The following is a 19,007-nucleotide window of genomic DNA, read 5'->3' as shown; positions in this document are numbered from 1 at the left end:
ATGGTTCTCGCATACACGGTCATTTCAGCGTAAAAAAACCTGGCGATTTCAAATGTACGTACCGCAGGACTATAATACATGTCATTTGCAGGAACGAATAAGTAGACACAGTTTATGTAGTCAACTAAAATTAGCGCCCTGAGAATTACTTGAGTCAAATTTAAACCAACGCAATTTGTGTTTTTTATGTAACATTAGGGTTGAGGTATGGTGAAGAGGATGGGTGCTAAGAGGAATCATTTTTAAATATATTCTTTATCAGTAAAGACATTTGTTTTTATGTTTTATAAATAATATACCACTAAAAACAGTAAAACATTTGCGATTTAATACTTTGTTGAAACTATCACTGTCATAATCAATTGAAATAGTAAAGTAATTTATATTTTTTGTAATTATTAATTAATACAATTAACGTTGACAAGAAACTGTCCGTAATAAAGTTTATTTGTATAATTATTTGCTTAAACAGTACCCACACTCACAGTAAGACATTTGCACTTCAAACGGTGACAAAAAATGGTTTATGTATTTATTGTCAAAGGTTTTAAGTTATTACAGTAAATTTCAATATGTTATAGCTAGAATAAGAATAAAAAGTGATACTCATGATTAAAACGTTTTCTGGAAGCTGTTGAATTGCAGATACAAATTTATGTACCAATTTTTGTGCATCGGATGTTGTGACGTCATCATATGGCCAGTTGGATTATAAAAGTCGTATTTTCATATTTTGCATCATAGTTCATGGCATTTAAAAGAGCGCGCATCCATATTCTACGTATCTAAATTTCTTCAACACGTTAATATGTTGTTGCTCAGATAATTTCCTTCCAAAATTGCTATCTACGTGTTTCATTTTGATGACATCATCATGTTAAAATTTGGAATAAAAGGAAGGTCCCGTTATTTTCACCTATTCAGCACTGTATTTAGTATGTATACAGTAGTGTACTGTATTATATATTTAGACACAAAAGAAAGAGGGCACATTTTATTTTCTTCAGGTCACAATGGCATAATCGTTTTTCTGTGCACAATATTCTAACGTATAAAGTGCACGTGGCATCTTCGCGGCGGATAACATAACTCGTCCATAGTGATGAGTTCAAATCTAGTTATATTTACAATAATGTTGATCATGATATAAGTCAAGAATTTTTATTTTTTAATGATGAATTTTCAGTCTCTAACCCACCAAAGCATCGGGACACAATTTTAGACACTTACTGAAGAATGACCCATGAACCAACTTTATATACCATCAAGTAAAAATTCCAGAAGTAACGGCGATTTATCGAATTTCGCCAGTACATAAATAGATTCCAGTACAATGCTAACAATCTCAAGAAACTTCTATATTAAAATACATTATTTGTACAACATGCACCATACCTCAACTATCATTTTTCCTCTAGTTTTATTCCTCTTTCTGTGATTCTCTTTTTTCTTTTCTTGTTCTTGGACACGTTCCCTAGCGGTCCGATACTCTAAAGCAAATTCACTTAGCACCTTACAAAACTCATTGACCTTAATGTCACTTGCAGAATTTGGGTTAAACCCACAATAAAGTAATAATTTATTAAACCTGTGGAAAAGAAAGATAACAAATAATTTAATTCCTTTATATAAATGTCATAGATGTTTTAAATTCTCCTACAATTTGGTAACCAGTGTGAAATTATTGGATAAGCTTGTAGGTTTTTCTATTCCTCACCTATTAAGAACTCTTCTATGTACAATCTTTAGAACAATAATTCTCTGTGCAGAGTCTGCTAAAAACTCTTGTAATCTGAAAATATAAATAGTATATATAACAATTTCAATTAGAATTGTTTGATTGTTCATACCAAAATATTCAATATTTAAGAAAGTTTCTTTTAAGGTACTTAATTTTTTAGTACAATCATAAATAACATAATGATGCTAGAGGGCAGTATTTAAATTAAATTCCAGCGCTATGTATAGCTGCAACATATACTGTACCACTTTTACACTGCCAAGCTTTAAACAAACAAGATAAATTTGTATGTGAATTAAATACTCACAGTAATGCTTACCAAGATTATTTATATCATATATTGCATTATATTGCATATTGCATCTTATTATAGACTCTATTGATATTTTCTTTAAAGCTCAGGTACAGGCATGAATTTTAAATTTAATATCTGGTTAATTGTACATAAATCAAATATTTGCAACAGAAATCAAGATGAAAAAATCATGAATTTCCCTTAAAATGGTCAAATACAAAATTTGGCAAAATTCTGCTATAAAAACCAGGAAGAATTGTTTTCAGTAGTTAGGTAGTTTAACCTAATATAATAACAAGTCTGGTGACTCCCTAGAAGGTGAAAAAAGATGGTGGATATACGGAGGACAATTTTTGCTATAGCATGAAAATAAAAATAAAAATGAATAAAAATACCAGAAACGTAAAATTACGTTATATTACCTATATTTAGTCATCTGATAACATTTTTTACCACACCGTTTATTTTTCATAGTTCAAAAATGCCTCTCTATTTAAAACATTTTGTGTACAAAAGAATTGAAATTTTACTGTGTAATTTAAACTATGATAATAAATGATAATAAAGTGCTTATTTTCAACAAGTTTTTGTAACACAAATAAAATTCCAAAAATTATGAAACATAACGGAAGCTATAGATCGATAATTATTGGAATGTATGATCAATAGAAATTTTTTGCTCGCATCTGGCCTTTAATGGTTTATGTTTTATTTAAATCTAAAATCAAGATATGTTTGTAGTAGATTTAAGTGTGCTTTGTTTTGTCGATGTTGTCTCATATTTTTAATATATAACTTTATTCACAATCTAAAATTAAAAGTATACATAAATAATAATTATATTTTGAATATTATTAAATACAAAGTAAATATAAATTAATTTAAGTTGTGAATGGGGTTATAAGCTGTAAGCAAAAGCTTTAGACGCAAAGCCCCTTTAAATAAATAAATTTGTAATAAATAAGTAAATAAGTGTGAGTGAGTGGCCGAGCGGTTAAGACAGTGGAACCGTAATCACGTAGCCATAACATCGGCAGGGGTTCGAGGCTCACTCACTCCATGGTTCTGGTGGTAGAACGAGTCTTCTCGGATAAGGACTATAAACCGTAGGTCCAGTGTACACAACTTGCTCGTGTGCACTTTAAAGAACCTAGTACATCTTTCGAGATGAGTAGGGGGTTACCCCGGTGTATTAGTACATCACAGCCACTGATCACCAACTGGGCCCTCTGGGAGATCAGTCTTTGACTGAAGAGGTTACCCAGTATAAAGATAAAACAAACAAACAAACAAACAATAAATAAATAAAATCAGTAAAATGTACCATAATAATTGTAACGATAATAATAACAATACTAACAATAGAAATAATTCAGTGATAATAACAAATCAAATGCTGAAAAAAAAAAATAGTGCGTTTAAGTTTACGCCTTAAGAGGGTATTCTAATTGTTTTATTTCAATGAAACTTCACACCTTCGTTAATTAACTATTGTTCTATTATTTTTTTTTTTTAAACAAGCCACTGGAACACTTTCAATTTAAGCATAAAACATGATAGGTTTTATGAAAATCATACATAATTTACACCATCTTTTTAACCAACATACACACAAAATGTTAAAATTTATTTATTTATTTGTCACAAAATAGAAAAACACCAAGGTAATGTAAATAAATACTGTTTCGGCTATCATTTTCTGTAAAAATAAGTATTACTCTGGGCAATTATGTAGTCTTTTTTTTTTTTTTTAAGAAATTGTTATTGTTCAGAAATAATGATTTATTATCAATTATTTTTTACATTTTGTGAAACATAAATATAGTCTGGCCTACTATACAGAACAAAAATATAATCATAAACTAAATTTTAGTACTGTACATATTCCAGGGTAGGGGCTTATTTCCTATTTTTGTAGTGACCCAGCTCACATACTAGGTATAACGATGATGCAAAATTAAAGTTAATATTTTTCAAACAAATTATACATTGCTGTTAGTATTTTGAATCAATATTATAATAACAAGCACGAATGTGCAATACTCGGGGTAAAGCGAAAGTAGCTGTAATGACGTCATAAGACCGGATGTAACGTCACATACACATCAATAACCGCGCTACCAAATACGGCTATACGGTACCATCTTCGAGACGTGATATGGCTGCATCCGGTTTGAAATTAAAAATCCGGCTCTATAGCTTTGAGGACATGTCTCTGTAGTATATTCATGCTAAATCTGAGCTCAATACTACCACGAATAAGGGAGGAGTAGTACTTTACAAATCGCACTTTTTGCTCAATAGTGTCCAGATGGAAGAAGAAGAGGAAAAGATTAGAGAGTCCTAGACTCAGGTACCCCGAGTAATAAAACGAGATATATATACTCTATATCATATTACGTATACAGTATATTTCACCATAAAGTTTAAGCAAAATGGTCTCGCCATGAGGGCTCGAACCAGGGACCTTCTGCGCGTTAAGCAGACTTGATAACCACTACACTACGAAACCTCTTACACCAAAAATGTGGGTTACACAAAGTTTTTTAATCCATTTAAATTACAAATAAATTATTATGGTAATAAGCACAAAGCAAGATAAACATGTGTAAAAGTGATAATTACCGATTACACAAAATAAATATTTAAAAAAATAATAAAAATAAGATATACTGTATATCATATTGCGTATACAGTACTTTTCACCATAAAGTTAAAAAAAAAAGGTTTCGCCCGGGCTCGAACCGGGGACCTTCTGTGTGTTAACCACTACGCCAAGAAGCCGCATATAACTACATAACGCTGTGGTGTGTGTCACACATTGTGGCTTCTTAATTAAACAAATTAATTAAAAAATGAAGCTGTAATGACGTCATAAGACGGGATGTGACGTCACATACACATCAATAACCTACCAAATACAGCTATATGGTACCATCTTCGAGACGTCATATGGCTGCATCCGGTTTGAAATTTTAAAATCCTGCTCTATAGATTTGAGGACATGTGCCTGTAGTATATTCATGCCAAATCCCAGCTCAATACTACAACTAATAAGGGAGGAGTAGTACTTTAAAAATCGCACTTTTTACTCAATAGTGTCCAGATGGAGGAAGAGGAGAAAATGATTAAGTCCTAGACTCGGGTACCCCGAGTAAAAACAAATTATGAAAATCCAACTTGTAGTTTTCGAATTATAGAGTCTAAAACATCGCTGAAAATAAACAAATTGCGCCCTCAGTCGGCAATTGTACTATGGTCCATTTTTCACTAAAATAATTACATAAAATTACGGTTTTTAGTAATATATTTTGTATATCAACATTGTAAAATTCATAAAATATGATATTACATGTTTATTAAATAAAAAAGTGTTTATTTAAAGGGGCGTTCCGGGTTTAAAATGAATAGTAAAAAATGTAAAATATATTTGTTTGTCTCTTGAACCGTAAAAGTTTCAATTTATATAAGCGCCCAGTGAAGCAGAACGAAGGCTGTGAAATGAGGCCAGATTACAAGTGCAGCTACGGCGATATGACACTGTGTTACAGATAGAAAATTCGTGAAATGGTCAATCTTCCGACGACTCATTATCATTAACCATATCAAGTACTTTTGTAAAATTATACTTATCTGATTTAATTTTAGTCGGTCTTCCCATTTATAAAGTCAATTTTCTATGAAAATTCATCAAAACAGTGAAAAATTAGATATGTTTGCACTTTACGTTTGCCGATTTTCGCACCGACTTAGGGAAAGCCTTCAAAAAATCAATGAAGCGTAATGTATACATTCCTGCTGAGCGAGGAGAGCGAGACGACGATACACATGCTCTCTCTGCCGGCCCATGCCTGGCATCGTCACGTGATAAGCAGATACAGTATACAATACCAAACTGGTCGGTCGAGTATACCCCGTCTATAATCACAACATGAACGATGTACAGTATTTGATTGAAGGTCGACTCGACCTACCGGAATGGTATAGATAATGAGAGAGTTGGAATATTTGTAAACATAAGTATTGCTAATTTTAACAAGTGTAGCCTATAGTAAAAGGCCTGGTAGTATCAATTCGCATAGGGTCTACTACAATAACTAGCTCAATTTTTAACTGGGCCGGATCGGCTAGGTCTCCTTCCTACTACCTGGTCTACTTGCTTGATGCAGTATCCGCTTTTTTGGAGAGTAAACTAGGCCTATTTTAGGCCTACTTAGACGATCGGGAGACCATACGTGCGGACGGCGATAGGACCTTGTTTTGTCTCAATATTTACAGCCAATTTTATAGAACGTTTTAGGTTTAGATTGTTTAGGAGTTTGGTTTGTTATTTATGGGCCAATCGTTTAGTAGTTGGCTAGCTAGGCCCATGACGGACCCCAATGTTTTAACGTAGCCATCGTGGCATGGAATCCCTAGTCAGAATGGCTCTCACCCATGAAAAAAATGATTTAGGCTAGGCCACGCCTAGTATGTGAAGCCGATAATACGATCTGTACTATTCGAGGTATAAAAATAGTATAATAATTTTTGACTCCGTAATCTGTACTAAATTTTGTATTTCATTAAATGTCAAATAAATATATGCTACTACTGTTATTATTACACTTTAGGCCCAGCTTAGAAAATCTACAAAAAATGTATTTCACAATGATCGGTTGGTCGTCGTTTGACAAGGGAGAGAGATGTAAATTAGTTGACAAACACAACGTACATGACGTCGCGAGTTTAGAATCCACTGATGACGTGATTTTGTGAATATCTCATGAATATTAATGAGCTTCCCTAAGCTGCTGAAAAACAGACTTTCCATGAATTTACCCTAAAATGTATATGAAATTTAATTTTTTTAATTTCTCGTTATTACTTCTTCATTCTGACATGTCTATATTGTTATAATATTTTTTATTTAATAAATAAACAATATTTAAAAGCAATTTTAAACCCAGAATCCCCTTTAAGCTCATTCAACGAATTTCACTACATTATTTTCTCATGTATTTGGACAGTCCTTAGAGACAACGTGACACTTTACGACATACGCAAGAATAATTTTAGAGGAAGGAATGTTTTGATCAGCTAGCCTACAGACAGACTTCTTTGTGTCGTCGAGCATGGACCTATAAATTAGTCGAGTTTACTATTTCCCAGTAAAAATACTGTAGTACTATCATTACATGTCCTCTGGGAATATAACTGCCTAAAGGCGTGGCGCCAAAGTTTACGGATAAACTCTGCAATTTTGCTGGCAGAGAAATGGGGTATTAAGCTTTAAACAAAAATATTCATATCCAACCTATTTCAATATCCCATGGTATTGTATAATCCTAATATAATAATAGTCATAATAAAAGTCATTTTTCTTATACTTTAATTCGGTTTCACTGCAATTAAATCAATACCATGTGCACATGTGACAACTATCATTAGAGGTTATATGTGCTTTGAGAAATGGATCTTGAACATTTTTTTAATGGGCTGGTTAGTGGTGATCACTGGCTAAACACAGGGTCCTGAGCTCAAGAGAGCTCCTGAGGAGGAACACAAAAATTTAAAAAAATAAAATAAATTTCTGAATACAGTAAAGTAAAAAATTAAAAAATTGTACATGTTAAATATTTCAGAAATGTTGCGGAAATGGGACATATTAATATATGCCCGGTATTCAAAGCCCCAGTATTGGAGGATCACTTAGCTGTATTATGCCTCTGGAACTTTGTGCACAATACATATTTTTTAATCCTTTGCTGGAGGTACATCAACAATTTACTCATTAAAATTGTCCTATGCGATTAAAGTTTGAGATTTATAGGAACATTCTATAATATACATGATGAAAATTAAACAACATGCCTACTACCACATGCCTTTGTGATTCATGGAAAAGAATGTTATAACTCTTTATGTGGCTCTGTAATATTGTGCTAGTTTAATTTTTCACACTGCTAATCTAAATCCTGTATAGATCTCATAATGTTATTGGTGTTTTACACTGTTGGCTTGAAATAAAGAATAAAGAAGAATGGTTACTTACTTGTTTTTTAGTTGGGAATGGCTGTCATGCTTGGAGATGACTCTCAAATGTTCCCAGGACTGCTTACATTGAATCTCCATTCTCTCTAGTGTAACAGCAAGCACCTCAAAATCAACCTAAAATGAATAGATTACTTTACTAAAGAAAATTTGTTGAAATTCTCTGATATTCGTGGAATTCAACATTTTGTTTTATGATTTCATGGCTTTCAATCATAATGCATCAACTAACTGAGAATAATTGAGACAAGGTGATGAAAAAAAGATACCAAAATTATAAAAAATTGTATTTCAATAAATTTGTCCACTATTCACAAATATAAGGAAATCATCTATTTGTTATTTTTAAATTATGTTTACTTTAAGCATTAATAAAATAGAATATATTTTGCATCAGAATTCGATGAAGTTTTTGGTTTTTCTTTAACAATATCACATGGAATTATGTTTATCAAAATTATAACTAAACTGCTTACTTTTGAGCAACGACTTATAGATGCTAATTCACTGTACAGATCTGAACTATCTGGAAACTTCTCTATTACCATGCTACAAAGATGATGGAGGAGGGATTGTTTATGCACTGTATCTTTAACTTCTGGTACTCTGGCAAGATATTCTAGATTAAAACCTTTGGCCTAAGAAAAATAAAAGTACAATTCTCAATGTTTACTGGTAATATAAGTGTCAATTAATTTTGTATAAATAAACAATGAAGCAAAGTAAATTATATTTGCCAAAATGAATTATATTAATTCCTTCTTTCCTAGTATTTCTTTCCTTCACATATAGTTCGTGACTTTATTGAAAAAAAAATATTGTGTCAGCCTAGTGACACTGGTATGGTACTGGTTGTCATATAGATGATAAACAGTAGACACAGATGCCATTATTATCCTTTTAGATATACTGTTCGACCTTGTGGAACTTTATCCTGAGACAATAATGGACAACATGCCCATAACAAAGGTAAGAACAGTTTTTAGATGCATTCAAAATACATCTCTCTAATCCACATAGTTATTTTGGTTTAAACATGGTATAGAATATTTTTACATTTGACTGCATGAATGGATTTGTTATTTGTTATATTTGTTTTTTTATAGGCTGCTCTTCTGCAACATTCAAACTGATCAATATACCGGGCATATACAAAGCAAGCATTTGGACCACCAGTTTAACACCAATGTTAAATGTTCGATATTATTATTTATTTAACTCGGCCAAGGAGGTATGTAGTCAATAATGTTCTGTGCCTGATGTGTTTATCTGTTGTGCGTGCGTACAATTGAGGAACAAGTGCTGTTCCGCTGTACCACACCGAGAATGTTAAAGCTTAGGACATCTGCATATCAAGCAGAGGGTCCGGTTGGGGCGACTTTTTATGACGGTAACTGACAGTAACTGAGTGATATATATTTTACCTGTACTCCATTAAGGAAGTTACCAATGGCAAGTAATGTTGCAAGAATGTATTTCAATGTTTTTGATGATTTCAAATCTTCAATGCCTTGTTTCAAATCAGCAAGTGGTTCAGCTACCTCCTGATGTATAAATTAAAATAAAATAACAGTACAGAATTTGTTTAAAGTGTTTGATCAAATATAAATTAATTTGAAGGATCTTAAGTTATTTAAGTGAAAGACAGTCAAATCACCAACCAATCAAATTAACAATTGATTCATGATTGGTGACAAATTAAAGTCTGAATACTTTTTATGATGTCTTCATCTGCGATACAAAGCCAAAACTGTGAAAAATAGGTAAATTGTAGTATAATAATTTGTTGATTTACCTGTTCTAAGGTTTCATAATCCATCTTAAACAACCATAGATTCAGCCTAGCTTTTAATCCACTGATGGAAGACATCGTCATCAGAAACTGCTCAGCTGATCCAAGTGGTACATCAGGATGATTAGCCATAGCATCTTGGATTAGCTTAATCTCTTCATCAGAAGGCACTAATGTCAGTAATTTCTTGAAAAAATGGTAAATATTCAGTTTATCATATAGGGTTGAGGGATGGGGAAGAGGATGGGTGCAAAGAGGAACAATTTTTAAATAATTATATTCTTTATTCATTCAGTAACGAAATATTAATTGTTTTCATGTTTTACAAATAATATACCACCAAACATAGTAAAACATTGCAATTTAATTGAAACTTTCACTGTCATAGTCATAGTAAGTACACATAATGATACACCGCTACAAAGTTTATATTTTTTGTAATTAAAGTATAAATTAATACAAACATTGAGAATAAATTTTATTTGTATATGTGCTTATATAATTTGAAACAGTTTGTGAAAAACACCTCTTAGAGCCAGTTAATACGGTACGTTATTTACACGGGTAAGTTGGTTCCTACCCACTAAAGTTTCCGTTAACTGTGCTTATGAAAGCAACTAACTCAGGTTAATTACTATTATTAGAAAGTTATTATATGGTATACCGGTATGGCATTAGCATTTTCAGTGTTTATGTAATTATATATTTTAACTGTCTGATCAATTGAAATAAAGTACTGGCTTTACAATGCTACTCATGACATTGAGGAGAGGGTGGTAGAATAGACACTTGTGGAAGAGAGATTGGAATATTATTATCGCCAAAATCAAAATACTATTTTTTTTAAAGAAAATCGGCTTGTCTTCAACATTATGATGCTGTACTTGAGCTGTTTAACCAATTTTCAGCTATTAAAAACAATTATCGTAGAGGGAGATAGATAAATGCGAAGCATCCTCGTATCATTGTGTGCGGGTATTTTTCGGCATCGACATCCATTAGACAGTGTATACCCCAATCTATTTGGGACAATTCGTTTTAATTGTCGCTAACTAATTATCTAACTTAACTTAAACAAAGTATAGTATGCTAATAAAGTATTATATCTTACCTCTACTCCTTCTTTATTAATTGAGATGCTATCCATGTTTAGAATAGCCTGTTTAATTGTACGAGGTTGAGGTAAAACTGTCAATCCAATGTTGATACCATTTGAACGCTTGTGATCAAGTACTGTTAAAACATTTTTCTTCACAGAATCGGATTTCTAAAAAAGTACATTAAAAAGAGTAGTTTATGAATTGTAATTTTAATTTTACAATGAAAAAACAAATTAAAAATATTTTCAAGCTATGTCAGTCGATTTAGGTATATTATATGAGCTATAAAGGATGAACAAATTTAGGAATATAAATATTGAGTAAATCAAAGTGAATAGCAGCTAGACCAATTACACATGGGTAAATACTGTAATGTTACTCTTCTGTAAAGTATAAACAATATACCGGTAAGGGATTGAATATAACAACCATTTAATTTAGGAACACTTAGTATTAGTTATATTATTTATTACCACAAAAATGATCAGCAAATGATTTAATAAATATAAAATAAACTATACTGAGATCATTCAGCAGATAATGCTGAAAGCTAATGCAATGTTTGTGTTATGGTCTACAGGCATACCACTAATTCATTTTAAGTGAACAAAAATTGTATGTGCTCAGTTTTAAATCTAGCATAGAGAAAGCGTACAATAATATTTCAAAACAATCAGAGAGGTAGTATTGTTATAACTGTATTAAATAAGGGCATTCAAGCATAGCAAGATGTTTAGATCACAACAATTGCATCATAGCACAGGAACATAACTAGGATTTTAATGGAAGGGTTCAAATTTTTAAAAAGTGGAGCCTTTCATAGACCAACCAATCACTATTAATTGTATTAAAATATAAAGAGGTTGTGTGTGAGACGGTCTCAACCACCTCAGCCCCAACCATGATGGGGCTGGTGTAAAAAAAGAGAATATGTACATTTAGTTAGTGGGAAATTGACCGCAAAACATGTATATAAAAAATAGCTTATGTAAATAAAATCATGGCTTATGAATTGGCAGTCATGAAATGAAATTGTCAAAGATTGTATACCATCTTTGTTATCATGTAAGAGGACAAGTTACAGTTCCAACAAATTTTACAAATATTACTGTACAATAACATAAACCTTTCTTTTAAACTGCTAATGTTTTTCTAAGGAAACTTCATGTTATGGTTAAATACTGTTAATTTGTACTGCATAATTTAAATGATCGTTACAAATTGGCTTCTTAAACATTGGACAGTCAGTAAAAAAGCTAAATGTGTACTAACCTGGTCCTGTATACATGCAAATCAAGCATCAGCCAGTGAGGTATTTGAGCAAAAATTTAAAACAAATCAGAAAAAATATCAAAAAGCAAGTTAGAAAAAGGATTGAAGCTTACTTCATACACTAAAACTAGTGCCAAACTTGAAAACAAAATATGAAATAAAATTAACATTTAGGAATTGAATAATTGTTTAGGGACTCTTCCTTTTTTTGTAAATGAAAGTTTTAGTATATAAATTGGCACGTAATGAAGGGAAAGGTAAAACGAACATTATTATTACTATTATTTTGTTTTCAATTTGAGCATACTACTCTATACAAGGCATATGTGGTTCAGGTCTATAATATAAACATTTCTAAAAATATTATAGTACAGTATTAAAAAAATATAATAATAAAATATAAGCTACATAGGACTACAGAAAAAACCAGATATAACTGTCTGACTTGTTTTTCCCAGATGGATGGTATTGTAAACTTTTGAAGCAATAACATAACCATTGCTCGATTGATCATATATTAAAAGCTGGTCTTGTCTGTATGTAGTGGTGGTTGTTCTTGTAGGCTCATGACCAACTCAAAATGTGAAAATGGTAAAAATGTAATCTAAATGAATATTGCATCCATGCATCAATTGATTATATTCAGATTGATCTTTTTATGTTTTTGTAGATTAATTATTCGGTTATATAATAATAATAATAATAATTACATAATAATAATTTACCTTGATCGACAATTCTTTAGTGCGATTCTCAAACAAATGTTCAAGTTTGTCACAATCTAATTTTACTGATGATAGCGTTTCCCAGATTGTACCTGTCTGAGAACCCTCTTTTATGGAAGAGAACACCGGATGCTCCAAGTTAGCTTCCTTCCAATGTAGTCTTACCGTTTTCTTTTTCTTATTTATTTCATCAGGTGTCCTTTTCAACGTACTATTGTGCGAGTTGACAATAGGTGGCGGTGGTGGCATAAACATTGGTGCCCCACTAACTGGAGGTGGTGGTGGTACACCATTCAGAAAGTACATTGGTGTTAAATAATCTAAAATATCATCATCATCTTCAGTATTTAGGTCAGTGAAGTCCCAATTCATAATACGTAGCTCACGTTTGTTCATATGCAAGATCTTTTCCCATTCTTTTTTGCGTTCTTCGTGTGGATTTGGGATTGATTCTTCCTCTGATATTGATCCTGGTGGGTTTGTACGACTTAAATCTTGAATTGCTTGGCTAATAGCACCACTAACATCACCACGACGGCTAGATTCTTCTGCTACTGTTCCTTCAGGTGAAGACTGTAATTGCAGCTTGTCCTGAACAGATTGTACTTTTCCAAAATTATTTAAAATGTCTTTCTGTGGTAATAAGAGGGTAGATGGAGAATTCAAACTTTCCATTCTTGTAATAATAGAAGGTGAATTGTGAAGGCAAGTTGATATTTTTCGTGAATGGGATGATGGTGATGCTGTTGGTAAGTCATCTGGTTTATATGTCATATCTAGAATATAACGTTTTGTATCTGACAGGCCAGCGCTACTAGGAGTATGTGGTTTCATATCCGACAGGCCAGCGCTACTAGGAATATGTGGTCCATTAATTGCTTTTAGTGAATCTGATGTGGGACTTGTCTGGATCTGCTCTTGCATAGCATCTTGTGTTTGACTTGTTTTTAATGATTGCACTAGAGGATGAAAAGCAGTCTCTGTAGGACTGCTGGCTAATTTTTGGACCATAGGTAAATGAACTTTTTCATTTGATCCTGAAAATAAGAATAAAAGTTAAATGATTTCAATTTTTAAAATGATCAAATATAATGTAGGATTAAAATTATCTTTTATATGCATGCACATTCATTCATGCAAATGTGTAAAACATTAATAAAATGTAATGGATGTTTGAATTGTCTTAAAATTGAGAGACAAATAATGTATATGAAAACATACCTGTACTTTCTATTGAAATACTAGAAGCACAGGATGACCGATCTCCAGCCTCTTTGTTGAGACTTGACAGAGAAGAACAGTTTGAAAGGGAACATTCTTCTTTTTCATTGTAATTTTCAGTACGCCTCTCTTTTTCGGATGCTTCATCAATTTCTTGCTTGCTACGTCTTCTACGAGAAGCAATTCCATTTGGTAGTGCTATATATAGAAATTAATAATTATAGGATCACTATACATTCTGCACAAATTAAAAATAAATAATAAAAAACAATAATGTTGTTATTATTTCTTAAATCTAGCTGTAATAAAACTAGTATGATTATTACATTCTAAACAAGAAATTATTTATCTCATTTAATGTGATTCTGATAGAATGGAATTTATTATCAGTGCAGTGCTTGATTTGTTTTTTCTATGTTACTAGTGCATGGGGTATCTCACAGTAGATTTCACTGGCCAATAAACTATTACTAGCTAGCTTGGCCACTTGAGTCAAGTACAACAGCAACAATATTGCCAAAGTATCAAGCCACTACTCAGCCATAGTTGAACTCTCTGTATCTTTAAAGACTATAGGGTTTCACTGTGTTCTGGTCCATTACATCAGTCATTTATCACTGCAGTTGAATCAAATTGTTACAGAAACCACAATAGTGGCCTAATGCCCTAATGGGACGAAAAGGAACTAAAATATCATTCATCATCATTGCATATCGCACCGAAATACCAGTGTATCCATAATAAGAATAAAATCATTTTGTATACAATAGAGGGCACACTAATTTGCTTACTAATATTGCCATCTCTTAAAAAATTCATTGTTCATATAAAAACTAAATTAACTTTTTAAAATGTTATTAAAGTTGGCTAAAGCTGACATGCAAGATAATAATGAAGCTCTGCCAAATTAACAGAATTTAGTGATTTTTTTGCCAATGTAATACCAAGGCATGTTTATAGGTAATTTCGTCCCAATATCAAATCCTTAAAACCTACTGTACATAGCCACCTGGGCTTAAATGGAGAATAATTTGGGGTACAAAATCGAGCCCTTGCCAGATATTTAATACGGTAGTTTACATGCACTAAATCACAAATTTCATGCAGAAAATCAAGAAAAGAGAAAAAAAGATTTCACTAAATAACAACATGAGTTGAATAATAACAAACCTGAGCTAATAACACAACTAGTTCTTTTTCCAATTAAGGTTTGATTTCTTTACAAAATGTCACAATATATTAAGCTCATTATACTAATAGTTAGAATATCAATGATGTAGCAGTCTGGTAGTAACAGCAGTTTGATTTAATTGTAGTACTATACACTGCTTCAAGATTAATAATTTAATCAATTGATTTTTTAATTTAAAAAATAATGTGACTGAGAATGTGCAACTGTAAAATATGCAATGATAGATGATATACTGGTGTACTTACTATCAGGTGCAAGAAGTTTACGAGAAGCCAAAAAAGCCTCAACAGCTGGATATATGCAATGACAGAAAGAATATTGGAAAATACAATAACAATAGAAGTACAAACAAAATCATTACACAAATTAAAGTATAGGAATATACAGTCAACTTTTCTCAAAATCACACAAGCTTGGTCTAGCTAAAAATGTTTTTTCTAATTCTGACATTTTACATAGTAATTTTGAACTTATTAGCATTACAAATAAAGTCCAGTTTTATGAGACTCAATGGTAACAAAAATATCAACAAACATTAACTAAAAGCAGCTACCTAGTTTCCCACTGCCAATCAATTAAAATCAAGTGATAAGGTACTATTGCTTTGCTTAACAAGATTAGTTGGTTTGGTCACAAGAGGGATGAGTTTGGTCATTGAAGTTTTTCAACCATCAAGTTGATCTGATAAGAGGTGAGGCCTGCCATAATATAACAAATTACAATTACAAAAAGTGTATGAAACCAATTTAATATTAAAAGAAGAACAATGCATGTTAGGATAACTAGAAACAGTGTAATGAAAAGAAGTTGATATTGAACAACTATTTTATTAGCATACTAATTTATAAAAGTTGCTATTTTGTGAATTGAGAAAAAAAATTCAAACGGTTAAACTTTTCCCAAATGAAAATCTTCAGGTTTAAAAAAAGTACTAGATTATAGTCCCCATTCAATCAATATTTGTGGTAAAGATACAAAAAATAAATCATATAAAACTATAGAATTAAGAATAATTGTTATAATCCACTCGAATATTAACCACAAAAAAAAAACAGATTATGAAAATAAGCAAGAAAATAATGAGAATGTGTTTGAGAGGATTGAAATACAAGATGACAGTACAGCTCCAAATTATTGCAACATTCTGCACGTTTTAGCTTTGTGGCTATGTGATCCTTCCCACGCATAGGCTATGAAGGGTTACGCATGAAAACGTAGCATTAATTCATAGCTGTACTGTTACTAGTTGCTAGTAGAGATTATAACAAAGAAAGTTTTCCCAAGAATTTAAATGGAATTGCAAGCCAATTTGTTAACAGCAGAGGGTACAAAAAGCGTAATAATAGGGGAATTCCAATGAATAAAGAAACATATAAATGAAACTGAAATTTATTGTGAAGTTGTTTATAAAATAAAACTCACTTTGTGATTGTAAAAGGTGATAACTATGGGATCCACGATAACATGCACGAAATTTATCTTTGTAAGTAAATATTAAAATATTAATATACAGATTCTTATGTTATTATTAGTGTTTAATTAACTGTGCAATTAATAGTATTGATCAATAATTTATTCTTTATATTATAAAACAAAAAAGATTTTTAATTTATTTTTTTTGTATTGGAAATGCTGATGACTTATACTAAGAACTTCTCTACACATCATATGTGCATATACCAGTACAGTGTATTGCTTTCTATAAAGGAAAATGGTGAACAGATGTCTACAATTGAGTTGGGTATACAATCATACCAAAGTACTTGGAACACTAATTCACCAAGATGTTTATACACAGTACCTTGTTAATATAGCTAATATAAATAAGAACATTACAAAACGAGTGCAACATTGTAGATTACAATTTTGAGGTATAGAAGTACTAAGTACCAGTATGTGAGAAATATTAGCACATTTAATGCTTTACTTCATAAAAACAAATCTAGTTAATACAAATTTTAATAAAATACATTCAGTTTTATAGGATTGTACGAGGAAGGTAAACATTTCTTACTGCTATTTTGTATATGACTTGTATACATTTTTTAACATACTGTTATTAAATCATCAAGGTTATTGTTTACAATCTATCCTGTTTCCATGTCTTCAGTCCACCATTTCCACCAATTGCAATCAAACCTACAGAATATTCTTTTCTAAGCAATATTTTAACTACAGTAAAATTTGTTAAATAATGACTGAATACTAACTTTGAACTTCCGGATCTGGTAGTTGCTGAACCACTGGGTCAGGTTGTGATTCTGATCTTGTTGATAAATCTGTATTCAATCAACCACAAAATACAATATTAGAAAGTGAAATATATATGAAAGGTTATATTGTAATTATTGCTTTTAGAACAGTCAATTTAGAGCCTATTTTCCATCCATGAAATAATCAGATTTTGAATTGTAATACTACTATTGTATATAATAAGATATAAATATATAAATATATATATATTTGATACCCACAGCATTGTCATTTTTTTAGTAATTTGCCTTTGGATTTATATATATATACAGAATATGATGCTTTCAAAATTAAATACCACCATGATAAGCAATCACAGAGCAGTAATGCTTGATATTTTTCTCTCTTTCAAAAACTTTTTGCTAGACAAAATCTAATCTAAAGACTAATTTTGAAATTTAAATGTATATTGCACATACAATTTTATTTTATGTAGGAAATTATAATAATAATAATAATAATAATGGTGATTTTAAATGCTAAACTGAAATGAAGATACTAAAACTCTGCTACATGCAAGAAATGAAGATTCTAAAACTCTGCTAAATAGTAATACAAGAAATAAAGGTGCTAAAACTCAGTTATGAAGATCATAAACCTCTGCTACATGCATGAAATGAAGATCCTAAAACTGCTAAATGCAAGAAATGAAGATACTAAACTTCTACTACATGCAAGAAATAAAATACTAAAACTCTGCTACATGCATGAAATGAAGATCCTAAAACTCTGCTACATGCAAGAAATGAAGATACTAAAACTCTGCTACATGCAAGAAATGAAGACAATATTGCAACATTTATATAACGCTATTTCATAAAGATCAGAGAGCTTTAAGATCCTAAAACTCTTCTACAGCAAGATCCGAAGATCCTAAAACTCTGCTACATACAAGAAATAAAGATCCTAAAACTCTGCTAGATGCATGAAATGAAGATCCTAAAACTCTGCTACATGCATGAAATGAAGATACTAAAACTCAGCTACATGCATGAAATGAAGATCCTAAAACTCTGCTACATGCAAGAAATAAAGATCCTAAAACTCTGCTACATGCATGAAATGAAGATCCTAAAACTCTGCTACATGCAAGAAATAAAATACTAAAACTCTGCTACATGCATGAAATGAAGATCCTAAAACTCTGCTACATGCAAGAAATGAAGATACTAAAACTCTGCTACATGCAAGAAATGAAGACAATATTGCAACATTTATATAACGCTATTTCATAAAGATCAGAGAGCTTTAAGATCCTAAAACTCTTCTACAGCAAGATCCGAAGATCCTAAAACTCTGCTACATACAAGAAATAAAGATCCTAAAACTCTGCTAGATGCATGAAATGAAGATCCTAAAACTCTGCTACATGCATGAAATGAA

The 19,007-nt window shown here is 31.4% G+C and overlaps 1 protein-coding gene and 1 long non-coding RNA gene across 14 annotated transcripts in view; one reads left to right on the top strand and one right to left on the bottom strand.

The window, feature by feature from the left end:
- LOC140057259 (uncharacterized) overlaps nt 1–9,270 on the top strand; it is a 35,832-nt gene extending 26,562 nt beyond the window's left edge. The window contains exons 2-3 of the long non-coding RNA XR_011846896.1: nt 8,974–9,038; nt 9,176–9,270. This is a non-coding gene — a long non-coding RNA (uncharacterized lncRNA). The remainder of the gene's footprint in view (nt 1–8,973; nt 9,039–9,175) is intronic.
- Nucleotides 1–19,007, bottom strand: part of LOC140057257 (uncharacterized) — a 150,748-nt gene that overhangs the window by 17,560 nt on the left and 114,181 nt on the right. For 10 of the 13 annotated variants that reach the window (XM_072102833.1, XM_072102828.1, XM_072102830.1 and 7 more), the window contains 12 exons: nt 17,582–17,650; nt 16,794–16,850; nt 15,617–15,661; nt 14,180–14,377; nt 12,959–13,995; nt 10,973–11,128; nt 9,865–10,047; nt 9,494–9,613; nt 8,546–8,707; nt 8,071–8,186; nt 1,718–1,792; nt 1,396–1,588 (listed from right to left, as the gene is read on the bottom strand). In XM_072102833.1, coding sequence (XP_071958934.1) covers nt 1,396–1,588; nt 1,718–1,792; nt 8,071–8,186; nt 8,546–8,707; nt 9,494–9,613; nt 9,865–10,047; nt 10,973–11,128; nt 12,959–13,995; nt 14,180–14,377; nt 15,617–15,661; nt 16,794–16,850; nt 17,582–17,650 — 2,411 coding nt within the window. The remainder of the gene's footprint in view (nt 1–1,395; nt 1,589–1,717; nt 1,793–8,070; nt 8,187–8,545; nt 8,708–9,493; nt 9,614–9,864; nt 10,048–10,972; nt 11,129–12,958; nt 13,996–14,179; nt 14,378–15,616; nt 15,662–16,793; nt 16,851–17,581; nt 17,651–19,007) is intronic. The other 3 variants (XM_072102837.1, XM_072102838.1, XM_072102832.1) reach the window with 2 other exon arrangements.

This window comes from Antedon mediterranea, chromosome 8 (assembly GCF_964355755.1).
Source record: "Antedon mediterranea chromosome 8, ecAntMedi1.1, whole genome shotgun sequence".
NCBI classification, from domain to species: domain Eukaryota; kingdom Metazoa; phylum Echinodermata; class Crinoidea; order Comatulida; family Antedonidae; genus Antedon; species Antedon mediterranea.
The sequence above is the reverse complement of the archived record's forward strand: the minus strand, read 5'-3'. Positions and strand labels throughout refer to the sequence as shown.